Here is a 27797-nt window from a genome sequence, read left to right on the forward strand (position 1 = left end):
CCCCAAAACATGTCTGTGAGCACATCTCTCAATGAATCTCAAAATCTGACGCTGAGGAGTAATAAGAGATATGTGCTGAGGGGAGAGGTTTGTTTTGGTTGAGTCATGTAACAATGAAAGAGTCAGTCACAAACCCCTTAGAAGGGTATAGTTCCCCGCGGGTATTAACTACTCGAGGACCACACTCAAAGAAAGCATGAACATCTGTGCATGTTCAATAGTAAGAATGACTTTATTGATAGTTCTTAAACATTCTGCTTTTTGTTTGCTCTCAACCCGCACCCTAAGTATTAAAAAGCAAGCAATTAATTTAGCATAAACTGCTGCATAATTTAAGCTTTAGGTGTTTTATCAATTTATTATTATTATTTATTTTTTTATTTTTTTTTGGGGGGGGGGGGGTTTGAAGATGTTACGTTCTTAAAGAAATTGAAGATTTGTTATGTAAACACCTTATATTGTTATTCAGTGTTCATGTTCTTGTCATATATATATATATATATATATATATATATATATATATATATATATATATATATATATATATATATATATATATAATTATATATAAACTTTATATATAAAGTTGTTTTTATAATAGATACAAATTTTATGACACATGCAGATGCACAAACCTAAGCATGCTTCCTTTGCAGTATTTCCTAAAGGAAATGCATCCTTGTTTTGTATATTGTGGAAGTTTTTCTTTTGTTTTCTCTTTAATCACAATCTAAAGACCCAGCTTTGCAGAAACTTGCACTAGGTAATTAACTCATCTCCAGAAAGTGTGTTTTTAAAAGTAAAAAGTAATTAGGCTATGTTGTTTATGAGATTGCCTGCAGATCTTGCTATCATCCATCAGCGCAGAACTCTATAAATGGAACAGGTAGAATTCATAAGAATTGAAACAGGAACACTGGGCCACTGGAATGCACAAGGACTCAGTATGTGACAGGCTGTAGGCAGCAGGTGAATTTGCAGTGGAGGAGGAGGAGGGGGCAAGAATAGCACCGGTGTGGGCGTACAGGCGGCCACCGAACCGTTATGCTGCATACTGGCGTATTTTCAGTAAGGTCAACAAAGATGATAAATGTCCATGCGTATATATATTAGGCGGTGCACGCGGCTGATATGAGGTTTGGTATTCCATGCAGCAGCCTCCCACCCACGCGCCGCTAACGCCCACGCCAGGATCTGCGTCACGCAGGCGCGTGGGAGTGAGAGAGCAATGTAGCAAGCGCGGAATATCCCAATTCTGGCAGTAGGGGAGAGAGCGGAAACCAACTAGTTAGAGAGTCCCTCCGTAGTTCAAACTACAGAGCGTGTGCGAGTTCATTCAATAACAGAGAGCCGAGGGACGCGTCGCTTACTCGCAGAACGCGCGCAACTGGACGTCAGGTGAAGCGTCGCGTAACTGAAAGGACCATCATAATTCAGAACTTTAATAATCATACAAACAGGCGCCGCTTTTGGAAGAGTTTTGGTGGAAAAGACAAAGGAGGAAAACAAAAAGGTACGTTTTGACAGTAGTACTTTTGTTAAGCGTCGCTTGCAAATGCAGTTGAGCGCTGAATTCATGAATTGTGTGCAACTTTCCTGCGTGTTTTTGTGATCCATGTGCGCGCCGTGCAGACCGGACAGCTCTCGGTACCGTGTGTGAACGCTGGTCGTCAGCAGCTGTGTGTGTACAACAGCATCCTTAGCGTTTCTTTACTTCCAGTCATAGTTTCCCCAATGCTTTCCAGTGTGCGATGGCTTTTCTATGTGTGAATTTCGTAGGCTGATGTATTATTCCCAAATAATATGAAATATGATTAGAAATATATATATATAAAAAAATGTATTTATAACTATTGATAACCTTATTTTTTATAAATATAAACATATGTATGATAATTGTGATAGTAATTAATATTTTTGCATGGAGATATTAACAGTCAAAATGTTAAAATAGACTTTATAGGCAATTGTAATTATTATTATGATGATGATTATATTAGTGTTGTAAAACAAATAATGAATATAGCATTCCCGATAGATAGACTTGCTGCTAATACAATTTCTTATCATTTTTTAACAAGTACCTCCAAAATTATTTGTGGTTGTAGTGACAACTGATTTGGTCTATCAAAAAATAAAAAATAAAAAAACATAATAGTAGTAATTTGCCAGCAGTCTAAAAATTATCTGGTGAAAATTTGATGAATGGGGTGAGATGGTTTATTATTGTTCCCATAAACATTAGTAATAGTTGGTGATGCCTCACGTTTGGTTTATCATTTGAATAATAAATTGGAATGAGATAATGGGAATTTTTTTGGTTTTAAATGTCTGTCCTGTGAGCTTGACTCATTGTTTACCACCACTTTGTACAAACCCTGCCCCCCAATATACATGAATATAATGTTATTAACATTAAATGCAAAGTGCCTATTTTCCTTCTCTACTTTCCTCAGCAATATTTTCCCCTGTTGTTTTCGAAAGACCCTGTGTTGAATCGTACAGTATTTGGGTTAAAGGCACTGCCACCTAAATGAGTGAATGTTTGTACCCATCTTTTGAAGTGCTTTGGAAAGTAAAGAGTATCAAGGTTGAACATGAGTCGGTAGTCCTATGAAGCAATTAAAAGGTGATGTTGGAGACATTTATTCCTGTGAGACACGTTGTGGCAAGTTATTTTTACATCTTGTAATATTTGTAATTAATCACATACCAGTTTTTATTTAAATACATTTTTATTTAATTTTTGCGCGAACTATTTCTTCAAGAGATAGCCTACCCCACTGCTTCTACTCTAACTAAACAGCCCTTAGCTTTTACATGGAGAGCAGCTGTTTCACAAACATCTAGTCTGATGCAAAGGTCCAATAGGTTGCCTTTCAAGAGACGCTCCTTGTCGAAAGCTTCATTGTACTATTTAGGACAGGTCTCGATATGAATCCATTATTCATTTAGACTGATAAGAGGCCGCTGTTGGGCAACACGAGTACGTGCTGTGAGTGCTCTCAGCGTGTTGCATGAAGCCCTGGCCTTAGATCTCCAGCATTAGGAAGCCAGCATGCTGCGGCGAGAGAGAGCTTTGGATAAATTGCTGCCTAAGTGCCATCCATGCTGATACTGAATTGGTTTCAACAAGGCACCCTTCACTTGGGTCTAGGCCTCAGTCATCCATTAGAGTGGCGGATCACTCTGCTGTACAGTGGGGTGTCCTCATGAATCTTCATACACTCACTCATCAGTACTCACTCTCAGCCTCGCTGTGTTACTGTTCTTACTCACCTCTAGCACACTAACAGTCATGATGATTTAGAAGCATCTGTCATCTTTTACCGCCACTAAAAGAATAATAATTGTGGTTTGGCATTCACCTTGGCATTGTTCATGACTTTTAAAAGTGGTTATGTTTTATTATTTTATATTTTTATATAAAATATATTATATTATATTTTTATATTAAGTATTTATATATCTTTTATTTTCTTAATTTATACAATTATTTTATTTTGTTTTTTATTTTATTTTCACCCTAGTATATGAGAGTATTATGGAAATGCCGTCAAAGTTATGCAAATTTTGGACATGTATTTTTGCTGTTATAGGAATGTTGTTCTCTGAAAACCGTGTCTGTCTGAAGATTTGATGTCTTTATACTGCCCACATTACTTTATAGCAGACAGAGAAAACTGCAAATGCAAATTTGTATGTCAGTGCAAGTTTGTTGTGAATTTAAGGGTAACAAGATTTGATTTAAATCCTCAGGTATGAGTAGTAGTTGGTGTATTTTGAATGTATAATACTGTTTTCTGATGACGGTAAAACAGTAGATATTTCTTGACGTATCTCTAGGGGTCAGAATAGTCTTTGAAATAATATATTCACAAAATGCGATTCACAAATGAGTAACCTAATTCTTATTCACAAAATATGATTCACTGCTGTAAAAACGTAAAGGCTTGTTTTGGGGATCTTTAGACACTGGAGGAACCCTCTGGAGAACCTCTAGGCATCATGTTGAACGTGCCTCAATTATCCTGTTGTGTACTTAAGGAAGTTCAATATATAACTTAAGTAACTCAGTGTGATGGGAAAATGAGTCATTAACATGTCTTCAGAGTTCTTGAAGGAATTTATTGGATCCTTTTGGAAGTTCCACAGGTTCCTGCCCAGGTGGTGCTTTGAGGAACCTCTAAAATGTGCCTTGATCTTTTCAATTTTACAGTGACAAATGAATAACCAAATTCACAAAATATGACAAATTCGTAATCTAATTCACATTATATATCTATCATACATGCTAACATCATTCATAAGTACACAATTATGTTTACAAAGTCTTGTATGATTATTTGTGTGCATTGTATCTGTATTTGCAAATCATCACTATATGTGCATCTAATCCACAAATGAGTGGCGAATTGCAAATGTAGATTCAAAATAATAAATTCTCCCCCCAAATCTTTCAGATTTCTGACTCTCATTTGCATATCATTTCTAAAACGCACCTAAAACTGGCAAAAAAAAGCAAATGAGCTCAGTTTCCACATTAGTATGCATTACAGTCTCTGACAAAGTTTGCAGAGAGCATTATGTGCGCGCTCGGGTTCGTCGTACATTCATAATCCCTGGATCCTTTTAAGGAAGAAGTGGGTGAATTAAAGTAAAAAGCAGAGCGCTATCTTCTTAGCATGCACACCTACCGTCCCACTCCCACACGGCTCCATTACCCCACCTCCCTCCCCTTCAGTCAATCTCGCTTTTATCAGTGCTGCTGCGGATCCAGATCCTGACAGTGGCAGCTGTAGAAGCCAGATTCCAGCAGAAACAAATGAGGCCTGTGCTGAGAGAGTCCACCTACGCGTGTTGCAGAGGTGGAGTGTGGTATGCGACTCTCCCAGCAGCCCAGGAGCCTGACAGGCGCTCTCTTATAGTCGCCACACTTGGATCCAGCCACACATTTGCTGCTGTGGCAACCAGTGTCCTCTCCTTCAAGCACTTTTGCTTTGTTTTCTATAATTGCTTACTTTGTTCCTTCTTTTGTTCAGGTATGGCAGCGACTTTACCCAGAACCCTTGGGGAGTTGCAGCTCTACCGCATCCTTCAGAGGGCCAACCTGCTGTGCTACTACGACGCCTTCATCCAGCAGGGTGGCGATGATGTTCAGCAGCTCTGTGAGGCCGGCGAGGACGAGTTTCTCGAGATCATGGCGCTCGTAGGCATGGCCAGCAAGCCACTGCATGTCAGACGCCTACAGAAAGCTCTGCGCGATTGGGTCACAAACCCTGCCCTGTTCAATCAGCCCCTCACGTCTCTTCCTGTCTGCAGCATTCCTGTCTACAAGCTGCCAGAAGGGTCACCCACACTGTTGCCTGGGAATGGCGCGCGTGGAGACACCCAAGTCAAAGTGCCCAAGTGTTTGGCAGCTGCTTGTGTGGATCCCGGAAAAGGAGAAACAGGCAACGGGAACTCTTCAGCCACTGTTTCGCCCCTCCAGAGTGGCAGCGAGCCACGTTTTTGGGCCAGCCATGGCACGGAGAGCGAGCACAGCCTGTCCCCGGCAGAACTGGGCTCTCCGTCCTCCCCTCGGGACGGCCTGGAGGCACTGGACGCAGCTGCTGTTCAGTCCGTGGCAGAGTGCGTGGAAAGAATCACTCAGACTTTGCCCAAGAGTGACCCTGGAGAGGTTAAAGAACAGTTGAAGGGAAATAAGAAACTTGCCAAAATGATCAGCCACATTTTTGATATGAGTGATGAGGATCCACACAGGGAAGAGGAAATCCGCAAGTATAGTGCTATATATGGCAGATTCGACTCAAAAAGGAAGGATGGGAAGCATCTGACTCTGCATGAGGTGTGTTTTATGGGCTCTTGCATTTTGGGTGCTTTTGGGGTTTAAATAAATCATGCACTTTCAAGCATAGCTGCACATTCAGTAAGAAATGACGTTGTGTATTTGGGATGGGTGTGCTTTATTGGCTAATTGGCTGCACCTGAAATATCATGCCGGTCTGTTTAAGCAGAGGTGTTGCAAACTTGTGAGACTGGTTGAATTCTTTGCACACAAGTATATCTATTATTATCAGATCGGTGATAAAAATCTCCTTCGTTTTTACATAGCTGACGGTGAATGAGGCTGCGGCACAGCTTTGTATGAAGGAGGTGGCATTGCTGACTCGCAGAGATGAGCTTTTCGGACTGGCCCGTCAGGTCTCCCGAGAGGTCACCTACAAATACACCTACAGAACCAGCAAGTAAGTAATCTGAGGTCATTTCCCAAACATGACATGCCATGGTTGACTATTTTTAAACTTTTGGTTAAAACTGAAGCATGCTATTTTTCTCAGTTTTAAAATAATTTCCCCTATCCCAGCACATTATGCACAGGCAAATTTCTCTAAAAAGCATTAACACTGTGTCTCTGTAACACTGTAAAGGCCCACTGATGCATGAAAGTTATAATCTCCGTTTAAAACATTTGACCATTGTTTAAATCAGAAGATTTCCCTCATAAATCAGTTCATAAAATCCAGATAAACAAAAAATATCCTGGAGATTCTGCCTATTTAGTATGAAAAACGCACAATGTAGAGGAGTCGTTTGTTTGATTTAGTGGATTTTAAATTCTCTGCAAGCATCACTTTTTACACCCCCGTAAGTGACTAGAGTAATCATTCCTGATGTTTAGCCTTTAAGCCAAGAAAGAGATAGCTCATTCTAATGCATTGTGAGCAGCTCAGGATCTGCTCTCTCCTAGTCTGCTTAGAGCCGAGCCGAGATATCAAAGTCGGCTTTGTGCGTGGCATTTGTGTTGAGGTGTGAAGTGCTGCACTGAGGTCTACTGAGAGATGAGAACACTCCCACTCCTTTGCATCTAAAGGCACATAGGCCTTATCAGACACTCAAAACCTGCCATCCAAAGAGACCGTGCAGGTGTTTCCTGGATTGCCAGGCTTGCGTGTCAGTGGATGGAAAATTCCTTTTGGCGTTACATAATTGCAGTCACTCATTCAAAACTTGAAAGATTGCATCACAGTCATGGACTGGGTATTATGAAAGTTATCTAGGCCAGGTTTTCTTACAATGCCTCTTACGTCATAATGAAATTTGCCAAGGGCACTCCTAAATTAGGTCGAAGTTGAAAAGCTAGTATTGCTAAAGCAAATATTAGTACGTCAAAGCCTGGGTTTTCAAGCAGGGGTCCATGAAAGTACTGAAGGGGGTCTGTGCAGAAGATAATAAAACGTAACAAAATTAGATTATGGAACATAACAAACCTATTTCCAACTTTCCAACTAATTTTATAAGAATAACTAATGATCTGTGGATTGTATAATATAATAATGCTGGTTGATGTGTAAAGTGTTCCTGGTGGTTTTCAAAATCCTTGCTTTAAGGTATTCTTTGTAAGAATGAAAAATAAACAGAAATCTTCAAATTCATTTTAATAACATCTCCATGATGGCAGACAGTGTTTTCGTACAGATAGACATACAAAATCTATTTAACTACACTACAATACAAAAGTTTTTTTTATTTGAATGTTTTTGAAATAAGTCTGAAATTTTTTGAAATTTTTGAAAGCTGCATTTCTTTTAATAAAAATATAGTAAAACGATAGTACTGTGACATATTATTCCAATTAAAAAAGAACTGTTTTCTGTTTTAATGCATTTTAAAATGTAATTTCTTTCTGTGGTGTCAAAGCTGAATTTTCAGAATTTTTTTTCAGGATTATTTGATAAATAGGAAGTTTGAGAAGAACATTTAAAAATATAAACCTTAGTCATTTTTGTTATTTTATCGCATCTTTGCTGGAAAAAGTGTGATGATAATGCATGTTGAATTAAAATGTTGTTTTATTTTAATTATATATAAATATTTGGTCAGAAGACATTTTTTGTTAAAGAATGTTTCATTGCTTGTGGTTTTACTCATTTTATTTTCTTTCCTACAGATCTCGCTGCGGTGACAGAGATGAGCCGTCACCCAAGAGAATTAAAACTGAGGTGAGTAAAATTGCTTCACGAACTCCAAATAATCTGTCTGAAGCTTCCAACACAATTTCTCGCGTCATTTTGTTATTATTGAGCGCCGCGGCACTAACACCAATATGCAAGGAAACTATTGTAGGAGGCAGGATTGACACTGGGTGGGTCCAGTGGCTTTTTGTTTGCATAGCTGCCTGTCAGCATACTGGTCTGTGTGGGAGGACTTTGCAGGAGCATGCGGGGTAGCTCCATCAGGATTGCATGTCATGGTGTAGGGGAAAGGTCGAAGTTCAGCCTTGAGAAGTTACAAAGGACTAATGTTCTCAAGCCCACTCCCTCGATCACACCTTAAATCCATATTTAGCCGGCCCACGGTCATTATTTTTCCTTAACCTACATATCCGTGACCAGTTTGCCCTATACTTAGCTGCACACATAGTGATCTTATTGATGTGGTTTGCTGAAGAGGCCTTTGTGCTCTATGGAAGCTGGCCATTCATGGCTCTCTAGTGACACATTTGATCACTGTCCAGTCATTAGATCTATTGGAAACTTCTAACAACCCACATCAATGCTTCTGGGCTGGGCTGGTGTCTGAAGAAGAGCAGGTGTTTGCCTGCTTCACCTTCTGCCCTGGTTTCACTCCACATATGGGCACAGACATGTGACCCTTTTCGGAAAATCAGTGGTTTCTACCCACTCTACATCTAAAGAGAAATGAGTCCTTCATCACTATCAGACAGTGGCAAATTACCAAGTGTCTTCCTTTTCCCCCTAATTTGCATTGTTACTCATTAAATAATCATGATTTACCTCACTTTTACGTCATGTTCCCACACTAGTCATGTGAATGAACAGCAGCACCAGAGAGTGTGGTTTCGGGGTCAGTAAGATAAAAAAAAAATTGAAAGTGTCTTTTCAAAAAGGTAGCATTTATTTGATCAATCTATATAGTAAAAACAGTAATATTGTGAAATATTATTACAATTTAAAAGAAGTGTTTACTCCTGTGATGGCAAAGCTGAATTTTCAGCAGCCATGTCTATGATGCTTCAGAAACAGTTTTTTCAGATTCTTAATATTTTTATTGAAACTGATGCATTTTTTCTGGATTCTTTGATGCATAAAAAAAAAAAAACAACAGCAGGAACAGAAGTCTTTTGTAACATAATAAGTGTCTTTACTCTCTAAATCTTACTCGCTTTAAATGGTAGTGTAGTTACTCCAGTCAATGATGCTACAATCTACTAAAAAAATATATTTTTTGTAATCAGAGCAGTATTTATCTGTCACAAAAAAAAAAAAAATTAAGATCTCAATTTGCGTTACAGCACTAAACTTATATGTTTGCAGCAAATAAAACAAGAAACTATAGAAAACATTCAAAGCTGTAATTTAACAAGCAATGACGTGCAATATTTGAGAAAATATTTCGAAACTCTACAAAGGATGCTAACTTTCTTTAACAGAAACTGCATCTGCGGCACGTAAGTGGTGCATATTTATTTTGGCAGCCATATTTAGTGAATGGAATGAGCACTGAAATCATGTTGAGAGTGTATTATAAGCATATTTATCAACACAGTCTTTTGCAATAAACTATTTTATGTGAAGCAACATACAACAATGGAGTGAATTACTCTCCCATTGTCTGAAAAAAAGACATCTGCAAGTTCAACAAGCAGGGACAGGCACCCAAACAGCAATCTCTATTCAGCAAATCCAGATCGTTTAAGCAGGTTCTAGCTGCAATTTGGAGTTTTGTTCCATGTAAATGAATTCTGTTGAAGTGTAAATGTGATGCCTCATGTCATGCTGATTAAAGTTGCCATAATTGAAAACGGCACATTCCTAGTAACCATATTATAATTTATCAAATTAATTATTGAAATTTAGTAAGGCAGAAATAATTTTCTTTTCTTTACAGAGTTGAAAACCCACCCGCAAATTTAAGAGAATGTAACCTTATTAAACAACATTATTATACAACTTTTCCAAGCTAATGACATTGTTTTTTTTAAACAAACTAAATTGTATCAACTTTCCCTGCTTTTAAAAGTCAGAAGATCTGTTTTATCACATGCTTTTAGCAATTTACCAATTAGTCAAGTTATTCAATCACTGTTCTCTGTGCTACTGAAAATTCTAGATAAGTTAGCGTCTTGCTGTCAATCGTTTTCATGCTTATTACATCGTTTCTGCATTTTTTTTATCCAGTTAATTTCTACGCAACTCACTCTAGAATGGATTTTCCATGTTTAACATTTCAAAGTGTGTGACAGTTAATAGCATGTGTGTCTGAACTCAGAAAAAAGCGTAAACTTCCCCTCCCCCTTTCGCTGTCCCTGTCTGGCCTCGACTCTGCCCACATTACACTCCCATCCACACCAGTGAGAATAAGCCACCCGCCCACGTGCACCCAGACAAGGTCCAAATGAGATCAGTTGCGCGCCCACCCGTATTCTTGAGGTAGAAGTGACATCATTACGTGGGTGCACTTGGAATCACCCACACCCATGCATTTGCGTATATACCACAAAGTGAAAAGGGGCCGAGTCTGAAGACACATGCGTATACATGCAGGCATATGCACGCACCTTTGTCTGTGCGCTCTAGAAGACCAGCCTCCGTGTCAAGAGAGAGAAAAGCCGTAACTCACAGGAGTGGCTCGAGGACTTCATTGTTGCTGCGTGAGTGTTGGCAAATTTGCGTCAGACCTCAAACACCCAACTAGTAGTGAAAAGACTGGAATGTCTTTGGTAGTTTGCACCCATGGCAACCCATGTAAACATTTGACATTTTTCAAGCTCATCCTTCGTGTGGTAAATTAGACGCAGTGGTTCGTCTGACAAAATGTTCTGTTTGTTCATCCGCCTGTCAGGTTTAAACTCATCCTGAGGGGATTCTTAAGTGAGATGACATTTTATTAAGTGTCTGACCTTTTCGCTCAAGAGGAATGAAGCTTTAGTTAGTTCAAAATTAGTGGCTTCGCTCTGGGAAGTGGTTGAGATTAACTACTGGTCCCGGAATTGTTCCAGTAATCTTTAAATGTCACACTTACCTCATGGTCCTCTGGTAAATATTTGATTCATTTTGCTATCACTTAGGTTTTCAGGTTCCTGTCCATTGGTGTCATAGATTGTGGACTTGTGGTCACAGATTCATCTATGACATAGACTCTTAAAAATAAAGGTGCTTTGAAAGGTTCTTCAAGCGATGCTTAAGAAGAACCGGTTTTGGTTCCACAAAGAAGCATTCAGCCAATGGTTCTTTAAAGAACCATCTCTTTCTTAACTTTTTATAATCATTCTTTCGCCATTAAAAATAACCTTTAGTGAAACAGAAAGGTTATTTGGATGTTAAAGGTTCTTTATGGAACCATTTAGAGAAAAAGGTGGTTCTATGGCATCATGAAGCAGCTTTATTTATAATAGTATATGTTGTCTTGTGATGTGATGTGTCATTTTTTGGTGTTAATTTGACAAAAAAAAAAAAAGGCATGTACACAATAAAGCTGAATACAGACCGCTGAGAAAAAGCAAGTGTGAGAGAGCTTTATTAGCAAACTTTTCGGTCACATGATCATCTTGAATTCCTGAAGACTTTCATTGCCTGGCTGTCTTATTCACCTTCATACTCTGCGGGACTTTTTTTTTTTGCAATTTGTCACCTGTTTGGATAATTGCGGCTTACACACTTAGTGTTTGTGGAGATTTTGGTGATTGCTTGATTTTTATTTTTTGGCACTAAAATACTTAACATGCTTAACAGTCAGTAGGTTGATTCTTCAAAAAAAAAAGTCTACAATAAGATTATTCTGTTTATTTGAGCAGAATAAAATAACATTCAGTGGCATATATTTGGGCAGGACTGTTTGTCTGTCCTGCCGAAACAAGACGCGGATACAGAAAAACCAGTTTAAAACTGCAGAAATTGTGTGCTTCATTTTGACAATGCCACTGAAAGGAAATATCAATGAAAATGTATGTCGATCTGCAGGAGGGATGTTTTGACCTCCAGGAGGCGCTGCAGGCTATTCACATGCGCCAGGAGACCCTTAAGGAGCAGCTAGCCCATGCCAGATCTAAAGGAGAAGAGACGGTTGGGCGGAACATCCAGGTGACTGACTGCATTATGACAGTGTGTTTATTTGTGTGTGGGTGAGGAATGCTCTCAGGCGCCTCACTGACTCCGTCTTCATGTCTGTCTACCACCACACGTCTCGCTCCGGTATCCTATCATGCAGGTTTTCGGGTTAAAAGCTGCGAGAGCTTCACCTGTCCATGACCATGACCTACTTTTGGTCAGCTGGTTTGGTATATGAACATTCAGTGGTTGGATATTTTTAAGAAGTGTAAGAGAAGTCCTGATGAAGTGAGGAAATGGATGAAAAACATATCTCAGTGCTTTTTGCTGGTTGTTGTTGCATAGGAAAATGACAAAGAAGATCTCGTCTAAATATCAACGTTGTTGCTGTGAGGCCAGGTCCCCTCTTTGTCCAGGGCAGTATTCTAGGCCCTTCTATCCAAGCAGATATGTAACCTCTGGTAATTCTGTTACAATAAAATAAAGAAACCCAGAACTATAATATGAAGTTATACATGACAAACTATTTATTTCAAAAAAGTATAGAAATAAAATAAAAAATAAAATATATTTATAAAAACTTTAATAATAAAATATATACACTATAACAATTTAATAGTGAAAGTTTTATTTGTATTTTTATTATGATTGTGTTAATATAACTACATTTTTGTTTAGGCCCCCTACTGGGCCCCGGCCCCTGGTTGAGAACCAGTGCCATGAAATCGACAAAAATATTATTAAATATCAACTTAAAATATACAATATTATTTAAAGATAAAATCATGCCAAAATGTTTGGCTCTTCAAACTTTTGCCCGTCATGACAGTATTTGACCCTAGTGAGAAAAATTTATAAAAGATCAGTTTATGCTAATATCTGCTATAGTGCCCCTAGTGGCAACACTGATAATGCACTGAATATTTTTATTGCATTATGAATTGATTGTTTAGCCGCTTTGGCATGCAGTGATGTTCACATAGCTTGAAGTGATCATTTTCTTGTTCTTTCCTGAATTTTTTTGTCAACAGTCATCTCGTTTGTGTCTTTTTATATCCTTCGTATCTAAAGCAAAGTTGATACTTCTCTCCATTATGTCTCCTAATCATCCTCTGAGCATTTAAAACCTATTCTGGGCTATGTTTTTTTTCAACAGATGGATTGACAGAATGCATTGTCTCAGAAACATCAGTTAATTATGCCGCTTTTGTGTTTTGAAGTGGAAACGTGTCATTTTGTAACTGTGAATAGCATCTTTCTGTGTTAGTTTTTGTTTGCCTCTTTTTAGGTAGGATGGCATTGCACATGTAGGAGGGGTGCTATTGGAATCAATCAAGCTCCACAAGTAGTGTGGTTTTAAATATAATCAGAAAAATGTACAGCAAAAGCATTCATTTTTTATACTAAGAAAATATTTATAGTAATTGTAAACCTTGTTTCAAATTCAAATGTGATTGAGGAGCAGATATTTAAACTGTAGGAGTTTGGTTATGGTTGGTTTTGTTTTGTATCCCTACACTTGAGGAATGCTAGGAATGATGAATATTGGAAATCATTTCTATCACACTGTACATAGGATGCTATACACATCCGCCTGACTGACTCCCTGCTGTCCGTGCATATTATAGGTTCAGCTGGAGCGTCTGTTGGCCAAGCAGATGGAGATACTGCATGACGCCGCGGCTCAGGACAGACTGCAGGCTCTAGAGTGGAGGGTTCCACCAGGGCCCTACAAACGCACCACAGACAGACAGAACAGCAACGGGCTCTCCGCTGACAAAAACACCGACCAGCAGGGTGAGTTTGTGCATTATAAAGTTTGAGATGATGGGTTATTTGTCAAGTGTTGGATGCCTTTAATCCAAAGCATTTTGTTTAATCTTGTCTATGAATTCAGGGTTTTTTTAAGCTGAAGTCCAACTAAAACATTAAAAACATTAAAATATTTTTGGGGTTGTCAGAGTGAGTGGATTTAGGATTAAGGTAATATGTTTAACCTTTTTTTTTACTTGTAATATTCATTTCATTTCAGATATTTTGGCATCAGTAGCTGTTTTTTTATTGTTTTGCACTAGGGCACTAGATTTTAACAGTAAGATAAAATCATAGATTTATATATTATATAAATATGCATATATTTATAAAGAATATAAAGTGTTAATTTCATATTTTAACTTGTAATATTATTGTAATATTATCAAACATATCATATTTATTAAAATATTATCTAACATTATTAAAAAATACATTATATATATATATAATATATTTATTTATTTTTAACATATATATTATTAATTTAGGAAAGAATTACTTAATTTTCTTATCTTTGCAAAAATATTTGTATCAATTTTTATATTAATGTAATAAATATATATTGTTTTTATATTACATAATTTTATAGTCGAATAATTTAAGAAATCCTTTACATAAAAAAAATTGAAAGCCTTTAAGTGTCTGAATCCTAAACCAAAACCACTTGAGAATAACATTGCACATTAATTTTCACAGACAACAACAAAGAAAGAGAGAACAAAAAAACATATAATTATTATTATTATTATTATTACTTTCAGAAAAGCAGACAAACTGTCTTTTACTCTTGATTGACCATCCAGATTGTTTTTGTACACATTAGACAGAACAGAAAACCAGTGAAGTGTTTCAGTTGTTGTTTCTCAGATAATTCAGTAGCTTGCATCACCTGTTCCAGACTCTCTCTTTTTTTCTCGTTTCTTGTTGGCACTCTCATTTCTGGGGCTCATCTGGCAGCTGCAGGCGGAGGCGGGGTGGTGGGTGTGAGAGAGGGGAGGGGGACATTGGGTGGAAATATGAACACAGCTCTGCGTTCTAATCTTGTGCCTTAGAATGCCACCCGTCTGGAGTTCATTTTGACCCTCATGTTGGTACATGACGATAATTACTGCGCACATACTGAATCTGAGCACTGATTATATGCATCACAGCACAAGCTCAAACGTTTATATGTTTACAAGGGCTTATGCATTGTAAAGTAGTGCCTGACCACCATGGGGTATTTAATGGCAATATATTAATATTATAAACATTAATATTTTATAGTTTAAAAAAAAAATCCATTAAAATGATGCATTATCCATAGTAAAAACTGTAATATGTGGCAGATCACTTCTGTTAATTGGTAAACACCTGATGCTGAAAATGACCAAATATCAACCAATAAATGAGCTACAAGTGTGTTTTTGTATACTACAGAGGTTGCATATTTCCTTATTCTATGCACCAGCCAAGCAGCTACCACTGAGATAAATTGCTAGCGCATAGCTTCCTTTAGCTATTTCTTTAGACCTCCTTGGAAGAACCACATAATTAGCCTTAATTTCTCATCTGCTTTAATGTGACACTCTGTTCATTATTTGTGGTTGTTTCACACTGCGCTGAACACAATAGTGCTCTCTCCCTCCCCAGCTCTGAGAATAACTGCTTCATGAACTCTCTGAGTGCATGATCCCTCTCAGCTTCCTAATATCCCATGTGTTCTCACAACTCCAGAGTGGGCGTATGGGATCTGCGGAGAGATGAAGAGAGAGAAGCAGAGGCAGAAAGTGAGAATTAGATGAGAACTAAATATGTCCTTCTTTAGCTTTGACTGCACTTTTGCAGGTAGGGCTTTAATAAAATGAATCTGTGCTGTTGGGGTTACAAGTATATGATTGCAATACCATTTCAACCTCAGCAGCAGTTTCACTCTAGAATTTGAATTAAGTGTAAATAGACACACTGTTGTTCAAGAGTTGGGATTCGTAAGGTTTTTAAAATGCTTTTGAAAAAAGTATCAATGCTCACCAAGGCTGTATTTATTTGATCAAAAATACAGTAAAAACATTAATATTGTGAAATATTATTATAATTTAAAATAACTGTTTTCTGTTTTAATGTGTGGTTCTTCAGAAATCATTCAAATATGCTGATTTGGTGTTCAGGTGACATGTTGAAACTGCTTTATTTTTGTGGAAAGCTATATTTTTTAGGACTTTTTGATGAATATAACATTTGAAAGAACAGTATTTATTTGAAATAAAAATAATTTGTAACACCATAAATATCTTCACTTTTGATCAACCTGATGCATCTTTGCTGAATAAAAGCATTAGTTTCTTTTATATATATATATATATATATATATATATATATATATATATATATATATATATATATATATATATATATATATATATATATATATATATATATATATAATTAAACTGCAGTATATGCAACTAATAAATGTAAAAATGTAAGCAATTATATTTAGAATGTAAAGAAGTGGAATTAAATTGATTGAAATTTGAATAATTATGGTAACTGTAACTTGACAGACAGATATTTGGCAAGGAAAGGTGGATGGATGAGAGATAGATATAACCAATATAACATATTTACAAACAATATGACAAATACAATAGAACAGAGATTCAAATTAAATAAATATATAGTTTAGTCATGAAACTCTAGATCACACTGGTGACTTAAACAACTTGGAACAAGCTGATTGGTTCATGTGCATATGCAGCCAATGAGCTTACTGCCTTGCATTTATGTGGCTGGCTAGCATTCACTAGAGATTTCTGTAGCACGCTTTTCAGAGTTTGTCTGAAACCCTCCACCTTCCCCAGCTCCACTTGTTTAGATCTGCTACGGGGTTAATTATATGCCATTTGTGCAGCAGCAGTATGTCTTAAATACTCACGGCACCTTATCGGCGTATGCATTGGCAGTAGTTCCTGCACTTGCTTGCAGCAGCAGGAATGATCTACAACTACAGCAATAACCAACAGCAGCAGCAATTCAGCAGCAGCCACTTAGCAGATCTATTCCGCCAAGACCAAATACATTAACGTTGTTATATCCACCACCATGCAAAAAACTAAGAGAGCTGTCATGATTAAAATAATATTAATACATGTTTTTCAGGTACAATAAGTTTATTTAACATATAGTATGAAATACTACACAAATGTAAAAATAAAACACTGCATAGTCTTCACTGTAAGGATTAAATATAATTTGATTTTTATTAAAGATACAAATGTTAGATAAAAGACAGATTTCTTTGAGCAGGGTGGTGGGACACTATTTCCCAAAATGTATTACCTGAAATAAATATCTTTAATTTGTACTGTAGTTCAATTAATTATTTGTCCTGTCCTTCCAGTGCAACTTCCTGTAGGACTTTCAATTAAAATTCACTCAGACTTTTGCCCAACCTTGAAATCCAGTGGTCGTTACGTTCTACGGTTTAAAAAGAGGTATTGTGAGGAGTGGGTGGTAGAGACATGTCCCCTCAACGTTCAGCTTAAAGCTGCTGGTAATTAAAGGGCATTGTGTTAAGTTAAAAATGACAGACATTAGTCATGATTCTGTCAATAGACACAAATGGGATCAGCCAGCCAGGGACAGAGGAGGTTAATGTGCTGTTTGAAGGAGGTGTATACACCTCACGATCAACGTGCTTCAAGCCGCATTCACGGTCCCCAGGCTATTACGGAGTGTGCGTTGGCTGGCTATAGTTGAAGAAAAGGTGCATTCGTATCAAATAAAGCTCAGTTGCATGTGTGAGTGAGTATTGTGCTGAGAGTTTCTAGTAGGCGGAATGCTTGTCTCGTAGCATTAGATTGGACTCTGTAATGGACAAAATGATGCAGCCTTGCGGTTTGTTTAACGCTGTTCTTGAATACAGTAGCGAGGTGAAAAGAGAACATGAGTTAAATTGAAGGCTTTGTTTCATTGCGTCTCTACAGGAGAGAGGCCGCTGAATCTGAGGGTGACCAGCCAGAGGACGAGCGCATCAGACGGAGACACGCCTCTCGGAAAACAGCTGGCCAATGAGTTGAAGAGGCATCATCATGCTAATGCTGAGAGCAAGACGCCAGCAGCCACAGGTGGTTTTATTGCACGTTATCTTACACACTTGCAGCCTAGGACCATAAAAACAAGAGCACTCCATAGCTGATTAAGATAAATGTGTTTTTCATACAGGAGTCATTTCTGCAATACCTGTTGAGCTCTGTTATTTTTTCAAATATAAATATGCTTGTGTTCTAATATGAGGAAGAGTTTCTGTAAAAGGGTATTTATCAGAAATTCAGATATACGCTCTGATAAAGACACTTCGGCTGTTAATTAGAATATAAAGAGGAATAATACTCATTGAGGAATTGAAAGTTTGCTTACACTATTTTTTTTTTAAAGAAATGTCTTTAATAATAACAAATAAATTATATTATTTTAAAATAATACATTATTTTTATGATGATCAATTATTTTTATTATTATTATTATTATGATTTTTATTCATGTATTTAATTGTATTTTTAATAAATTGTCAAGTTTTTTCATTTTAGAAGCTTATAGGGATATGGCAAAAATGACAACATCTGATCATTAAAGTCCTAAAGTAATAAAATTTACATATGTAAATTTGTGTTATCTAATATGTGTTATCTAATTTAACCATATGTTCTAGCTTCACTTAGTTTTGAAATGCTAACTAAAATGATTTGATCTTTAACATGGTGAGGCATTTTTAACCATTATATTTAGACATTAATGACCAAGCATAACAGGAATAATCCATATAGTATTTGTAACTGCCAACTTTCCATTTATTCCATATATTAGCAGACGCTTTTAAATTTAATTTAATTTAATTTAATTTAATTTAATTTAATTTAATTTAATTTAATTTAATTTAATTTAATTTAATTTAATTTAATGCATTTAGCAGACGCTTTTATCCAAAGTGACTTACAGTGCATTCAGGCTATCAATTTTTACCTATCATGTGTTCTATCAGGGGAATCGAACCCCCAACTTTGCGCTTGATAACGCAGTGCTCTACCAATTGAGCTACAGGAACACTAATTAAATTGTTTTAACTAATTAAAAAAACTTGCACATAAAAAAAACCTTGCAAACATATGATCAAAAATGACATAAAAGGTTTCAGTAATCCAGAGAATTTCTCTTGATCCTTTTTTCTTTTTTTTCTCCAGAAAACGGCGGAGACGCACGTGCCCTCAACCTCTCTGAGAAGAAGACCATCAAGTCAGAGCCAGAGGATTCCAGATAGCAGCCCCGGATGCTTTCGTTTCAAACCTACAACAATACACGTCGTCTGTCAGTGAATACTAAAAATAAGCACAACTACAGAAAAGCCTTAACCAATGTTGCCTCAAAAAAGAGTTTAGTGTAGTTTCTCGTCCATTTTTGTTTTTGCCAAAGCACCTAGAGCCCTTATTTCCATTCTCCTGAGTAGTCACTGACTGTACTTGTTTAATTCTCTTTAGCTCTCATCACTTGTTTTTATGCTCTCCTATCGACGTGGACCACGAAGTCCGCTGTTTGTACATACATAGAAAATGTCTTGTTTTGAAAATGGTTAAATGTTATTTAAATACAGTATGTGTTGTATGTATATATATGAATGCATGTAAAATATCACAGAAACGGAGGGACGCAGCGTTTTTAAAGTTGTTCGTATAAGCAGCTATTGTTGTCACCTTTTTAAGTAAGCCTCCTGGATTGTGTTTCTCTTTAAAGACCCCATGCAATCAATTTCATTTCCTGTATTGACTATTTCCTATTATCAAATGACATCAAATGGTTTGCCCCTTTTTTAAATAGCCTGTAGGCTTTATTTACACCATAAACGGTTATTTGCTGCTTGCTATTGCTATTTGTTAGCAATATTGTCATTCTAGAGAGCATTTATTTCGACAGAAATATTAGGGCTGCACGATATATGAAAATATTATTGATATTGCAACTTGGCTGAATGCAGTAGTCAAATCCTCAAAGCTGTGATTTTATTAAATATATGCACTGCGTGTTTCAGAGTGAAACCTGGCACTGTGCACTTTCACAAGTAAATGTTAATTTCGACAAAAATGAAGAAATTAAGATGTAAAATTAGTATTGTAATATTACAGTATTTCAATTTTATTAAATACTTATTTTATAGTACATTCGTATTATTGCAACATTTTAAAAATTTAAAAGTATGATTTTATAGTCATATTAAATGCATCAAAAACAGTGGCAATGTGACCTATTAATTATTATTATTTTTTTTTTTTTAAGTGAACTCTGGTCACTTTATGGTTTCTGAAAGATGTTTCAGTTTGTTCTTGTAAAGACTACCCTGGTGCGAACAAATGTTTTTCACGAATTGTTCAGTAAGTAATCAAAGTAATTTTTAACCTTTAAAAATTATTTTCAGTTTCTATTCAGATGCACTCTTCACAAAAATAAAATACAATATTGCAATGTCATTTTTTTCCCATTATCGTGCAGCCATAATCAATATTTAGAATTGTTTAAACCAGATGTGAAAGAAATGTTTTTTTTTTTTATTTAAAAGTGAACTTTGTGACTAGTACACTATAGATGATGCATAGGGACTAAAAACTCTAATTTTGATCTCATGGGGTCTTTAAGGAAGTCATCTTTTCCTCTGTCGTTTTCTGATTGCAGTGCTAATGAATCTGAATTTAAAGATCTCTACTATGGTGCTATGGCTGAATTTAATTGCGTAACGAGGAAAACGGCAGTATGCGTTGCTATTTAAACACTGAAATCTCGGAGCCAGACTTTTGGCCTCCTTGTCATCTTGAACGAATAGTATTGCCTGATTTATTACGATACTAAGCACAAGTAATATCTTTCATCGTTCTCTAAAATGCTAATATATACAAGCATGTCTCCTCTCCTGACCAATAGTCATGTAAATATTTTCAAAACATTCGCCACTGTCTGTACTTGAAAACAAATCATTACTGCACCATTCCAGTCTTTATCACAATCATGTAATGTATTTGTATTTCTGAATATTTAGTCGTAGAGCAATACCGGATAGCTGTTGTCACTTAACTCAGTGAACATGTCTAGGTGTCCCAGCTTCAGAGGACATTCACTGTACAGTATTTCTACTCTGTTTTCGTAGTGTGGTCATAGTCTTAGATTCAGCTAACGTGCAAATGTATGTGAAACTGATATGCACTAGTGTTTGATTCTCGAATTTGCATCCTACTGCTCGACATTTCTCGTGTTTCTCAATGGTGATACATGTTTTGTAGGACTTGTACCCGTGAAATCATCAAGTCTCAATCTTTATGTAGTTTTAGAGTATCATGTGAGGTGAAGTAGGCACAAGATAATCAGGTTTTCCAGTTACATGTCTGTAATGTACCGGTCAAGCTGTTATATAATCTGTATTTGCGTCAATGACAAATACCTCTCTATATCGGAACAAGGAGGCCGATTTTTTATGTCCTGATCATACACTTCAGTATTTCGAGGGAATATGTGGAAATATTGTGTGCTTTTATTTTTTTATGATTCTTTTTAGAGATTCAAGAGGTCTCAAGTATGCAAAATCTTAATTTAAGTGCCATTTTAAACCTATTTTTGAGAGTGTGCGATAAGTTGATAGGTTATGAGTCGTCGCGTGTGATAAAGACAAGCGTTATGTGAATATTTATCTACACTCGTTTTGCCTTAGTTTAAAGCATTCCATGTTACAATTCTTCACTGGTAGTTTATTTTGGATGTTCGTTTTAGGTGGAATATGAAATGAGATTTGGGAAGTTGTATGAACATCTGAGACTTAAAGCCTTGGCAATATCAAGCTCTCTAAAAGCAATGGAACAAATTTTGCTTTGGAAAAAAACAGTTTGATGAAGAAAAAATCTGATTGGACCTTACTGATTACATCGTTACCAATGACCTATATAGCAAGACATATCTAGACGCCTACCTTTGTTCCTTGCTTGTTACTGTGTTTAACCACTCACAGAAATGATCAGTCTTTCTCTAATCTTTCTACTTGCTTTGTATAATACACTTATGCATCTTGGACTGTAGGATGAAACCATGTTGTCAGTAGAACTTGTTCTCATCACTTTTGAGTAGATAGTACATTAGGATATGCATACGGTAGTCCTGCACATATTGTTTTGTAAACACTAATATATTTAATTTGTTATACCGCACATGAACATTAAACTCTATTTTTTTGACATCTGATTGTGAAGTACTTTTCATTTCTCATGCTTTGTTTCAGGACCCAGATTTTACACTGGGTAAGTGGATTAACATATAAAAGTAAACATGCAATATCCTGAAAATCAGACGTTTTTATTATACATCCCAGCCTTGGCTATACGACTAGAAAAAACACATTTTAAAAGGCAGGAAAACTTTAGCACCCACAATGCATTGTGCTCGAACAGGATTACTTGGTAAATTATGGTAGTACAAGATTCTGACTACAGCTGTAGTGGTTTAAATATCGGTGCTGATCTTTGTGTTAGTAAGAAGTTGTGATATGCATAGCAAGGAATTTCTGGCCTTCGTGATTATGATTAGGCTATTTATTTAAAGAAAAATAAAAAGGCGTTTAAGATAATTACACTACAAGCCAATCGTTTATTATGACTATTCGTTTACTGTTAAGATTTGATGTTCAATATTACGACTAACAGTTAGGTCATGAAAATATGCCAGGAATGACAAAATGAAAGTATGGGGATTATGTAATGAAAAAAAATTATAATAATAAAGTAAAAGGTTAAGTAGCCTAGGCCTACATCAAAACCTTTCATTTAATCTCCTTTAACATTTCCTTCTCAACCTCTGAGATTTTTAAAAAAAAGTCCTGAATCAGTTCACATCATTGTTATTTTTGTATTATTTGTATAGCCTACTAGTGTGTATTAATATGTTTAATACGTTTTTATTTTTATTTTAGTTAACATTTTAATAATTTTGTTATGTGTTTTTTTTTTTTTTTTTTTTTTTGTAGTGGTGGTGTTCCTTATCTTCTCAAGTAGGCCTAGCTATCTGCCTTTGATGACATGCGTATAGACGGATGACAGTGAGGGCAGCGTGTGGGTCGACGTGTCTACACCTCTATTCATTTGCATCTACATCATATTAACACATTTTGAAACTGCAGAATGACTCACAAACACTCGCCGTTGTGCTTCCACCCTTTGTTGTGCGTACGCAATGTCTGTTTGCGTCTAAACCCAGTAGTGATAAACACCCCACTGCCGCCCACAGTCAGCCCGGAATGATGCCTCTCCACACGGATATCACAGACCGCTCGCGGTCCCTCGCCTGACTAGGCGTCATTCAGGTCATTGTGGTTTTTATTGTAAACGATTCAAGGGAAAAAAACAAGCATTTTGCCTTCGTATAGCAAATATAAAGAGTTCTGTAATGCCCGCAACCTAATGAAACTGCAAATTTGGTCCCTAAACAGTCTGTGTTCCCTGCAGAGAAAAACCTTGGAGCCTGAATCGCGTTAAATGACCAAAAAGTTCAAAGTAAACAACTGGAGTCCAAGGAGAACATCACATTTTAGTGCCCTCTAGTGCATATGGGAAATAAAAATGACGTAATTTGTTTCAAATAATTTTTTTTAATTCAGTTTCAAGTATATTAGCAGAGGTGGGTAGACCCAAAAACTTTACTCAAGTAAAAGTAAAAGTAATTCTAGAAATATTTACTCAAGTAAAAGTAAAAGTACTAGTCTTGAATAGTTACTTGAGTAAGAGTAAAAGAGTATCGGATAAAAAATCTACTCAAGTAGTTAGTTACTAGTTACTTTGGGTCATATATACGGAGCCTTTTTTTATATAGATATATAGACAAAAAATGTATGTAATGTATGTGTGTGTGTATAAATGTATATATTTCATCAGCCTTTAATCCAATTTATGTAATTTATTATAAAACCCTGTCTGTTTATTTAAGTAACAAATATAGGTGTCATGCCATAACATATTTTTAATACGACTGACTTTATTTTAAATGTGAATTTAACATTGAAAGTTAATGTGATATAAATATTGCTACTAATCTTTCATTGTTCAGAAAGAGAGCAAATAACATTTACATTATTAAACATAATTTTCACTGACAGTCTAGATTTCATTCACTCTCAGAAACTACCATTAAAATCACTGAAACTGTTAACACTGTGAAATCAATATCTTAATTATAGATTCGTACACACATCTGCACTTTGTTGTTTCTGACGAGAGAATTCGGCAGAAAGAGGTATTCAGTAAGTGAGCGAGTGAAGGAAGCACCGGCATTTCAGCGATGACTCATCGGAACACCTCTGATTGGCCATTGCATTCAAAAGCTCAACAGAACCGTGTGTGATTGGTTAATGCGCAGCGCTGTAAAAACGCGTCTGTCTCTGGCTCAGCGCCAGCAAGCGATCACAGATCTGAATTTAGCAGCTGATGATATGACTTGCTGAACGTACTCGCACTGGTGTGATTGTATTAAAATTAATAAAATCTTAATCGGCTATTCTTTGTCTTTTGGAAGCTGCATTCAACCTGTTATAAGCCACACACGTACAACAAACTAATGTCACAGTGGTGTTGTGTACTGTAATCGAATGTAGCCCAAGTTATTACCTGTTAAACAGTAGACAGCACACGCGTTCATCTAATAAGGATCTCCATCGCAAGCAAAGAATAGCATTTGCAGATTAGCTTTCAATTCATAGCAGTTCCATAGCCCCGTTTTCAACGCTGCTAATATTCTTAAACGTTACAACTCTGAGTGAACCGCTTCAGAGCTCAGCGCGTGCAGCATGGAACTGAACGACTCAATCAAACTGATTCATGAACCAATTCACTCGTTTGCCAATTGGTTTGATCAAGCCTTTGAACAGAGTTGACTCAAAAGAATGAATCATTCGCGAATGGGCATCGCTCATTGTCCAGAGAAAAGTAGACGGCGCGTTTGGAATAAACTGAAGCATTTATTGCATTAAGATAAAGTAACGAGAGGGGCGTCGCCCACAGTAACGAAGTAAAAGTACAGATTTTTCCCAAAAAATGTACTCAAGTAAGAGTATAAAGTACCCATCTTTAAATATACTCCGAAAAGTATTCGTTACCCCGAAAAATTACTCAAGTAAATGTAACGAAGTAAATGTAACTCGTTACTACCCACCTCTGTATATTAGAAATCTCGGTTGATACTAGGGTATATTACTAATTTCTCTCTATCTCTCTCTCTCTCTCTCTCTCTCTCTCTCTCTCTCTCTCTCTCTCTCTCAATTTTTACACTTTATATATATTCATACTAATATGGGAATATAAAAGATATATCAGGCTTTGAGGATGGCCTATTCGTTGAGCTCTCAATCATCATTGTGTTGCGTTGAATTATATTAATTGCCCCAACAATAAAAAACTACAGCACTTTGATCATAAAAGTAAATATTTAAATGTCATATTATCATCTTACTGGGAAATATAGAGTGACAACTGATATGTATACACACATTTATGTAGTTATCAGATTTTCATCTTATTTTTTTGCCAATTTAAGATTTTGCTTAGTTTTGGGCCCTAAACGTTACCAACAGTATCATTTGAAGAGAAAAACGGCTATTGCTGTTTATATTATAGGTGAAATTTACAACTGTTGCTATTTTATTATGCTTACTTTTTTCCGGGCTTAATCTACATACAGTAGCCTATGTTAGCAATAATTCTCACTACAGTATACACATGATCCACAAGATGGTAGCATCACACTGTACAGTCTTCTTCTGAAGACAAGAGTGAAATCGTGTTATTACCTCTCTGTGACAGTAGGAGGCAAAACATTTACAAAAACATTTCCTTTTGGTTTAGGCCTCATTCAAGTTTAGAAGTTTCCAGAAAGAGTAGTAGATATGCAGTCTAAAAATAATTCCCACGCAGAAAATAAGATCGTTCCAATACTTAAAATGGCATTTAAATTTCTGGATAGTCAAGAGATTGATAAGATATTGCATTGGATTGAATGCCAGAGTTGTTTGCTGGTCTGTAGTAAAGCAAAACAGTAAGGTCTACTTTTTCAGTTGCCTTGGTTCCAAAATTATATTTCCCATTCTCAAAACATTTTGAAATAAAGATTTCTGAACAATGAACCAAACTAACAAGCTTTGAGATGTTTAAGACTGACTCAATAATGTCATACATTGGCATACTGTTGCACTATTGTGGCACGAAAGAATACGATCTCAGACCAAAACAGTAAGCTGTTTTTATCTTTAGTGACTGCTTCCTAAAGTTTACCAACGTAAAGATTGCTTAATAGTTCCCTGAACTGTCACTGAGTGGTTGCACAACCCCATTCTGACACCTGGATTGATGATCAGCATGCTTGTATCCAGTTTTTGCTTTTCACATATGGGAACATAAAAGTATACAGTCAGATTTTTTTCTTGAGCTTCGTGCAGACCTGAGATCTTTATTTTACAGCCGTTAGAGATAAGCAGCTTTCTCTAAATTCCAATTTTGTCATTAGCTAGCTTCTCATCTGGTTCCTTTTTGCATGAACATTTCCTGGGGTCAGAATAAAAAGCTATAGGTTATAATGATGTCATTACATCATTACACACCATGTATTTATTTATTTGTAGAATTATGACCGATTTTATGTCTAATTGAACTACACTTGGTATTATATGTCTTTATCTAAAAGGACAGTAGTTGCATCCATGACTTTTCAGCTTGATGGCATGATTTTTTTCATTGAGGTCACAAACATTCAGAAAGGTACATGAGATGTTGCATGAGACAAAAAGGAGCAAAAATTACGTCTAGGCTTACATTACCATTTATAAATGTCATGCAATTAATAAAAATACAATTTAAAAGTACTAGGCCTCTCAATGAGCTTTTCATATAAAATACTTGTAAATTAGAGAAAAACTATAGTTGAAGTATACTGAAATAAATATAGATGTATTATATATATATATATATATATATATATATATAGCTATATATATATATATATATATATAATAGGCCTATAAAAATTTGTAATATATATAAATAAAAATATAAAATATGCTAAATAAAAGAGAAAGTTAGATAATAAAGAGAAGTTAATTCAGAATAAACACTGTACTAAATACTAATAAATACTTTAATTGTGCATAAACATTAGAGTTTTGGTAATGATAATACAGGGTTAGTCAATGAGGAAAAAAAGCTAAATCCACAATTACTTTCAGGACAACAACAATAAGCATTCAGCCATTCAAACAAATTTTTATATAGAAATAGACGAAGTCAGAAAAACATACAATGCGGGTCATACATTGAGTCATTGCAGGATGTGGTGCAATCAAAAATGAAACGTGTTACTGAGCCAATGATGTGAGAGAAAATGCGCATATATTTGTACGTTGTCCAATAGCTGGTTAGGTGGGCGTGTACGTGATTGTTCTTCACTAAAAGCTCTTATCTTTAGGTCCGCAAAGTGTGGCAATTGACAGTGCTGTAGCATCCAGAACTACAAGTTGTCTTCTAGTATTATTACAAATAAAGACATTAAACTGAATTAGCTCGACAGGATTGAGATGTTACAGTTTAGGGCTTCACTTGTGCTGAAGGAGTTGATTCAAGCCAGCCCAAAGCGTTCGTTTTCTGACATTATAAGGCATAAGAAGACTTTACCAAATGCGTACTTCTACAGCGCTGCTTACCCGGATGGTAGAATATCTCAATTAAAGACTGTCTGTAATGGAAAGCCTTTCATTCAGGCTTTAGCTGGGAGAAGATTTCTGTGTACAAAGACCGAAGGAGCAATTGAACCTGCAGAGCCAGTGAAGAAAGACGAGTCCGTTCAGGAAGCGACGGCAGATAAGTACGAAAA

The 27797-nt window shown here is 36.2% G+C and overlaps 2 protein-coding genes and 1 long non-coding RNA gene across 7 annotated transcripts in view; 2 read left to right on the top strand and 1 right to left on the bottom strand.

Moving 5' to 3' along the window:
- Nucleotides 1–848: 848 nt before the first annotated feature.
- On the top strand, nt 849–22131 carry LOC113053012 (NGFI-A-binding protein 1-like). Of its 2 annotated transcripts, XM_026217605.1 has the most exons (8): nt 853–1513; nt 5043–5848; nt 6115–6248; nt 7952–8003; nt 11985–12104; nt 13700–13868; nt 17852–17992; nt 19106–22131. In XM_026217605.1, the coding sequence occupies exons 2-8, from the start codon at nt 5045–5047 to the stop codon at nt 19180–19182; spliced, it is 1497 nt and encodes a 498-aa protein (XP_026073390.1). In that variant the 5' UTR covers nt 853–1513; nt 5043–5044; the 3' UTR covers nt 19183–22131. The 2 variants fall into 2 exon arrangements, with proteins under 2 accessions (XP_026073391.1, XP_026073390.1); XM_026217606.1 differs by lacking the exon at nt 11985–12104 and having other exon boundaries at nt 849–1513.
- LOC113053013 (uncharacterized) lies at nt 15426–27759 on the bottom strand. The gene is made up of 2 exons (XR_003277144.1): nt 27628–27759; nt 15426–15618 (listed from the first exon to the last, which is right to left on the bottom strand). It is a non-coding gene; the product is annotated as an uncharacterized LOC113053013 (long non-coding RNA).
- LOC113053010 (glutaminase kidney isoform, mitochondrial) overlaps nt 27186–27797 on the top strand; it is a 32404-nt gene continuing 31792 nt past the window's right edge. Inside the window, exon 1 of one of the 4 annotated variants that reach the window (XM_026217597.1) lies at nt 27186–27788. In XM_026217597.1, the coding sequence (XP_026073382.1) occupies nt 27502–27788 (287 nt within the window). In that variant the 5' untranslated portion in view covers nt 27186–27501. The remainder of the gene's footprint in view (nt 27789–27797) is intronic. The other 3 variants (XM_026217598.1, XM_026217600.1, XM_026217599.1) reach the window with 3 other exon arrangements.

Source organism: Carassius auratus, chromosome 34, assembly GCF_003368295.1.
Source record: "Carassius auratus strain Wakin chromosome 34, ASM336829v1, whole genome shotgun sequence".
NCBI classification, from domain to species: domain Eukaryota; kingdom Metazoa; phylum Chordata; class Actinopteri; order Cypriniformes; family Cyprinidae; genus Carassius; species Carassius auratus.

What these genes read in the sequence shown, in the direction of transcription:
- LOC113053012 (XM_026217605.1), top strand. Translation starts at nt 5,045, where the DNA reads ATGGCAGCGACTTTACCCAGAACCCTTGGGGAGTTGCAGCTCTACCGC. An exon ending in TACACCTACAGAACCAGCAA is followed by an intron (nt 6,249 to 7,951) that starts GTAAGTAATCTG and finishes TCTTTCCTACAG; the next exon opens with ATCTCGCTGCGGTGACAGAG. An exon ending in CGGTTGGGCGGAACATCCAG is followed by an intron (nt 12,105 to 13,699) that starts GTGACTGACTGC and finishes TGCATATTATAG; the next exon opens with GTTCAGCTGGAGCGTCTGTT.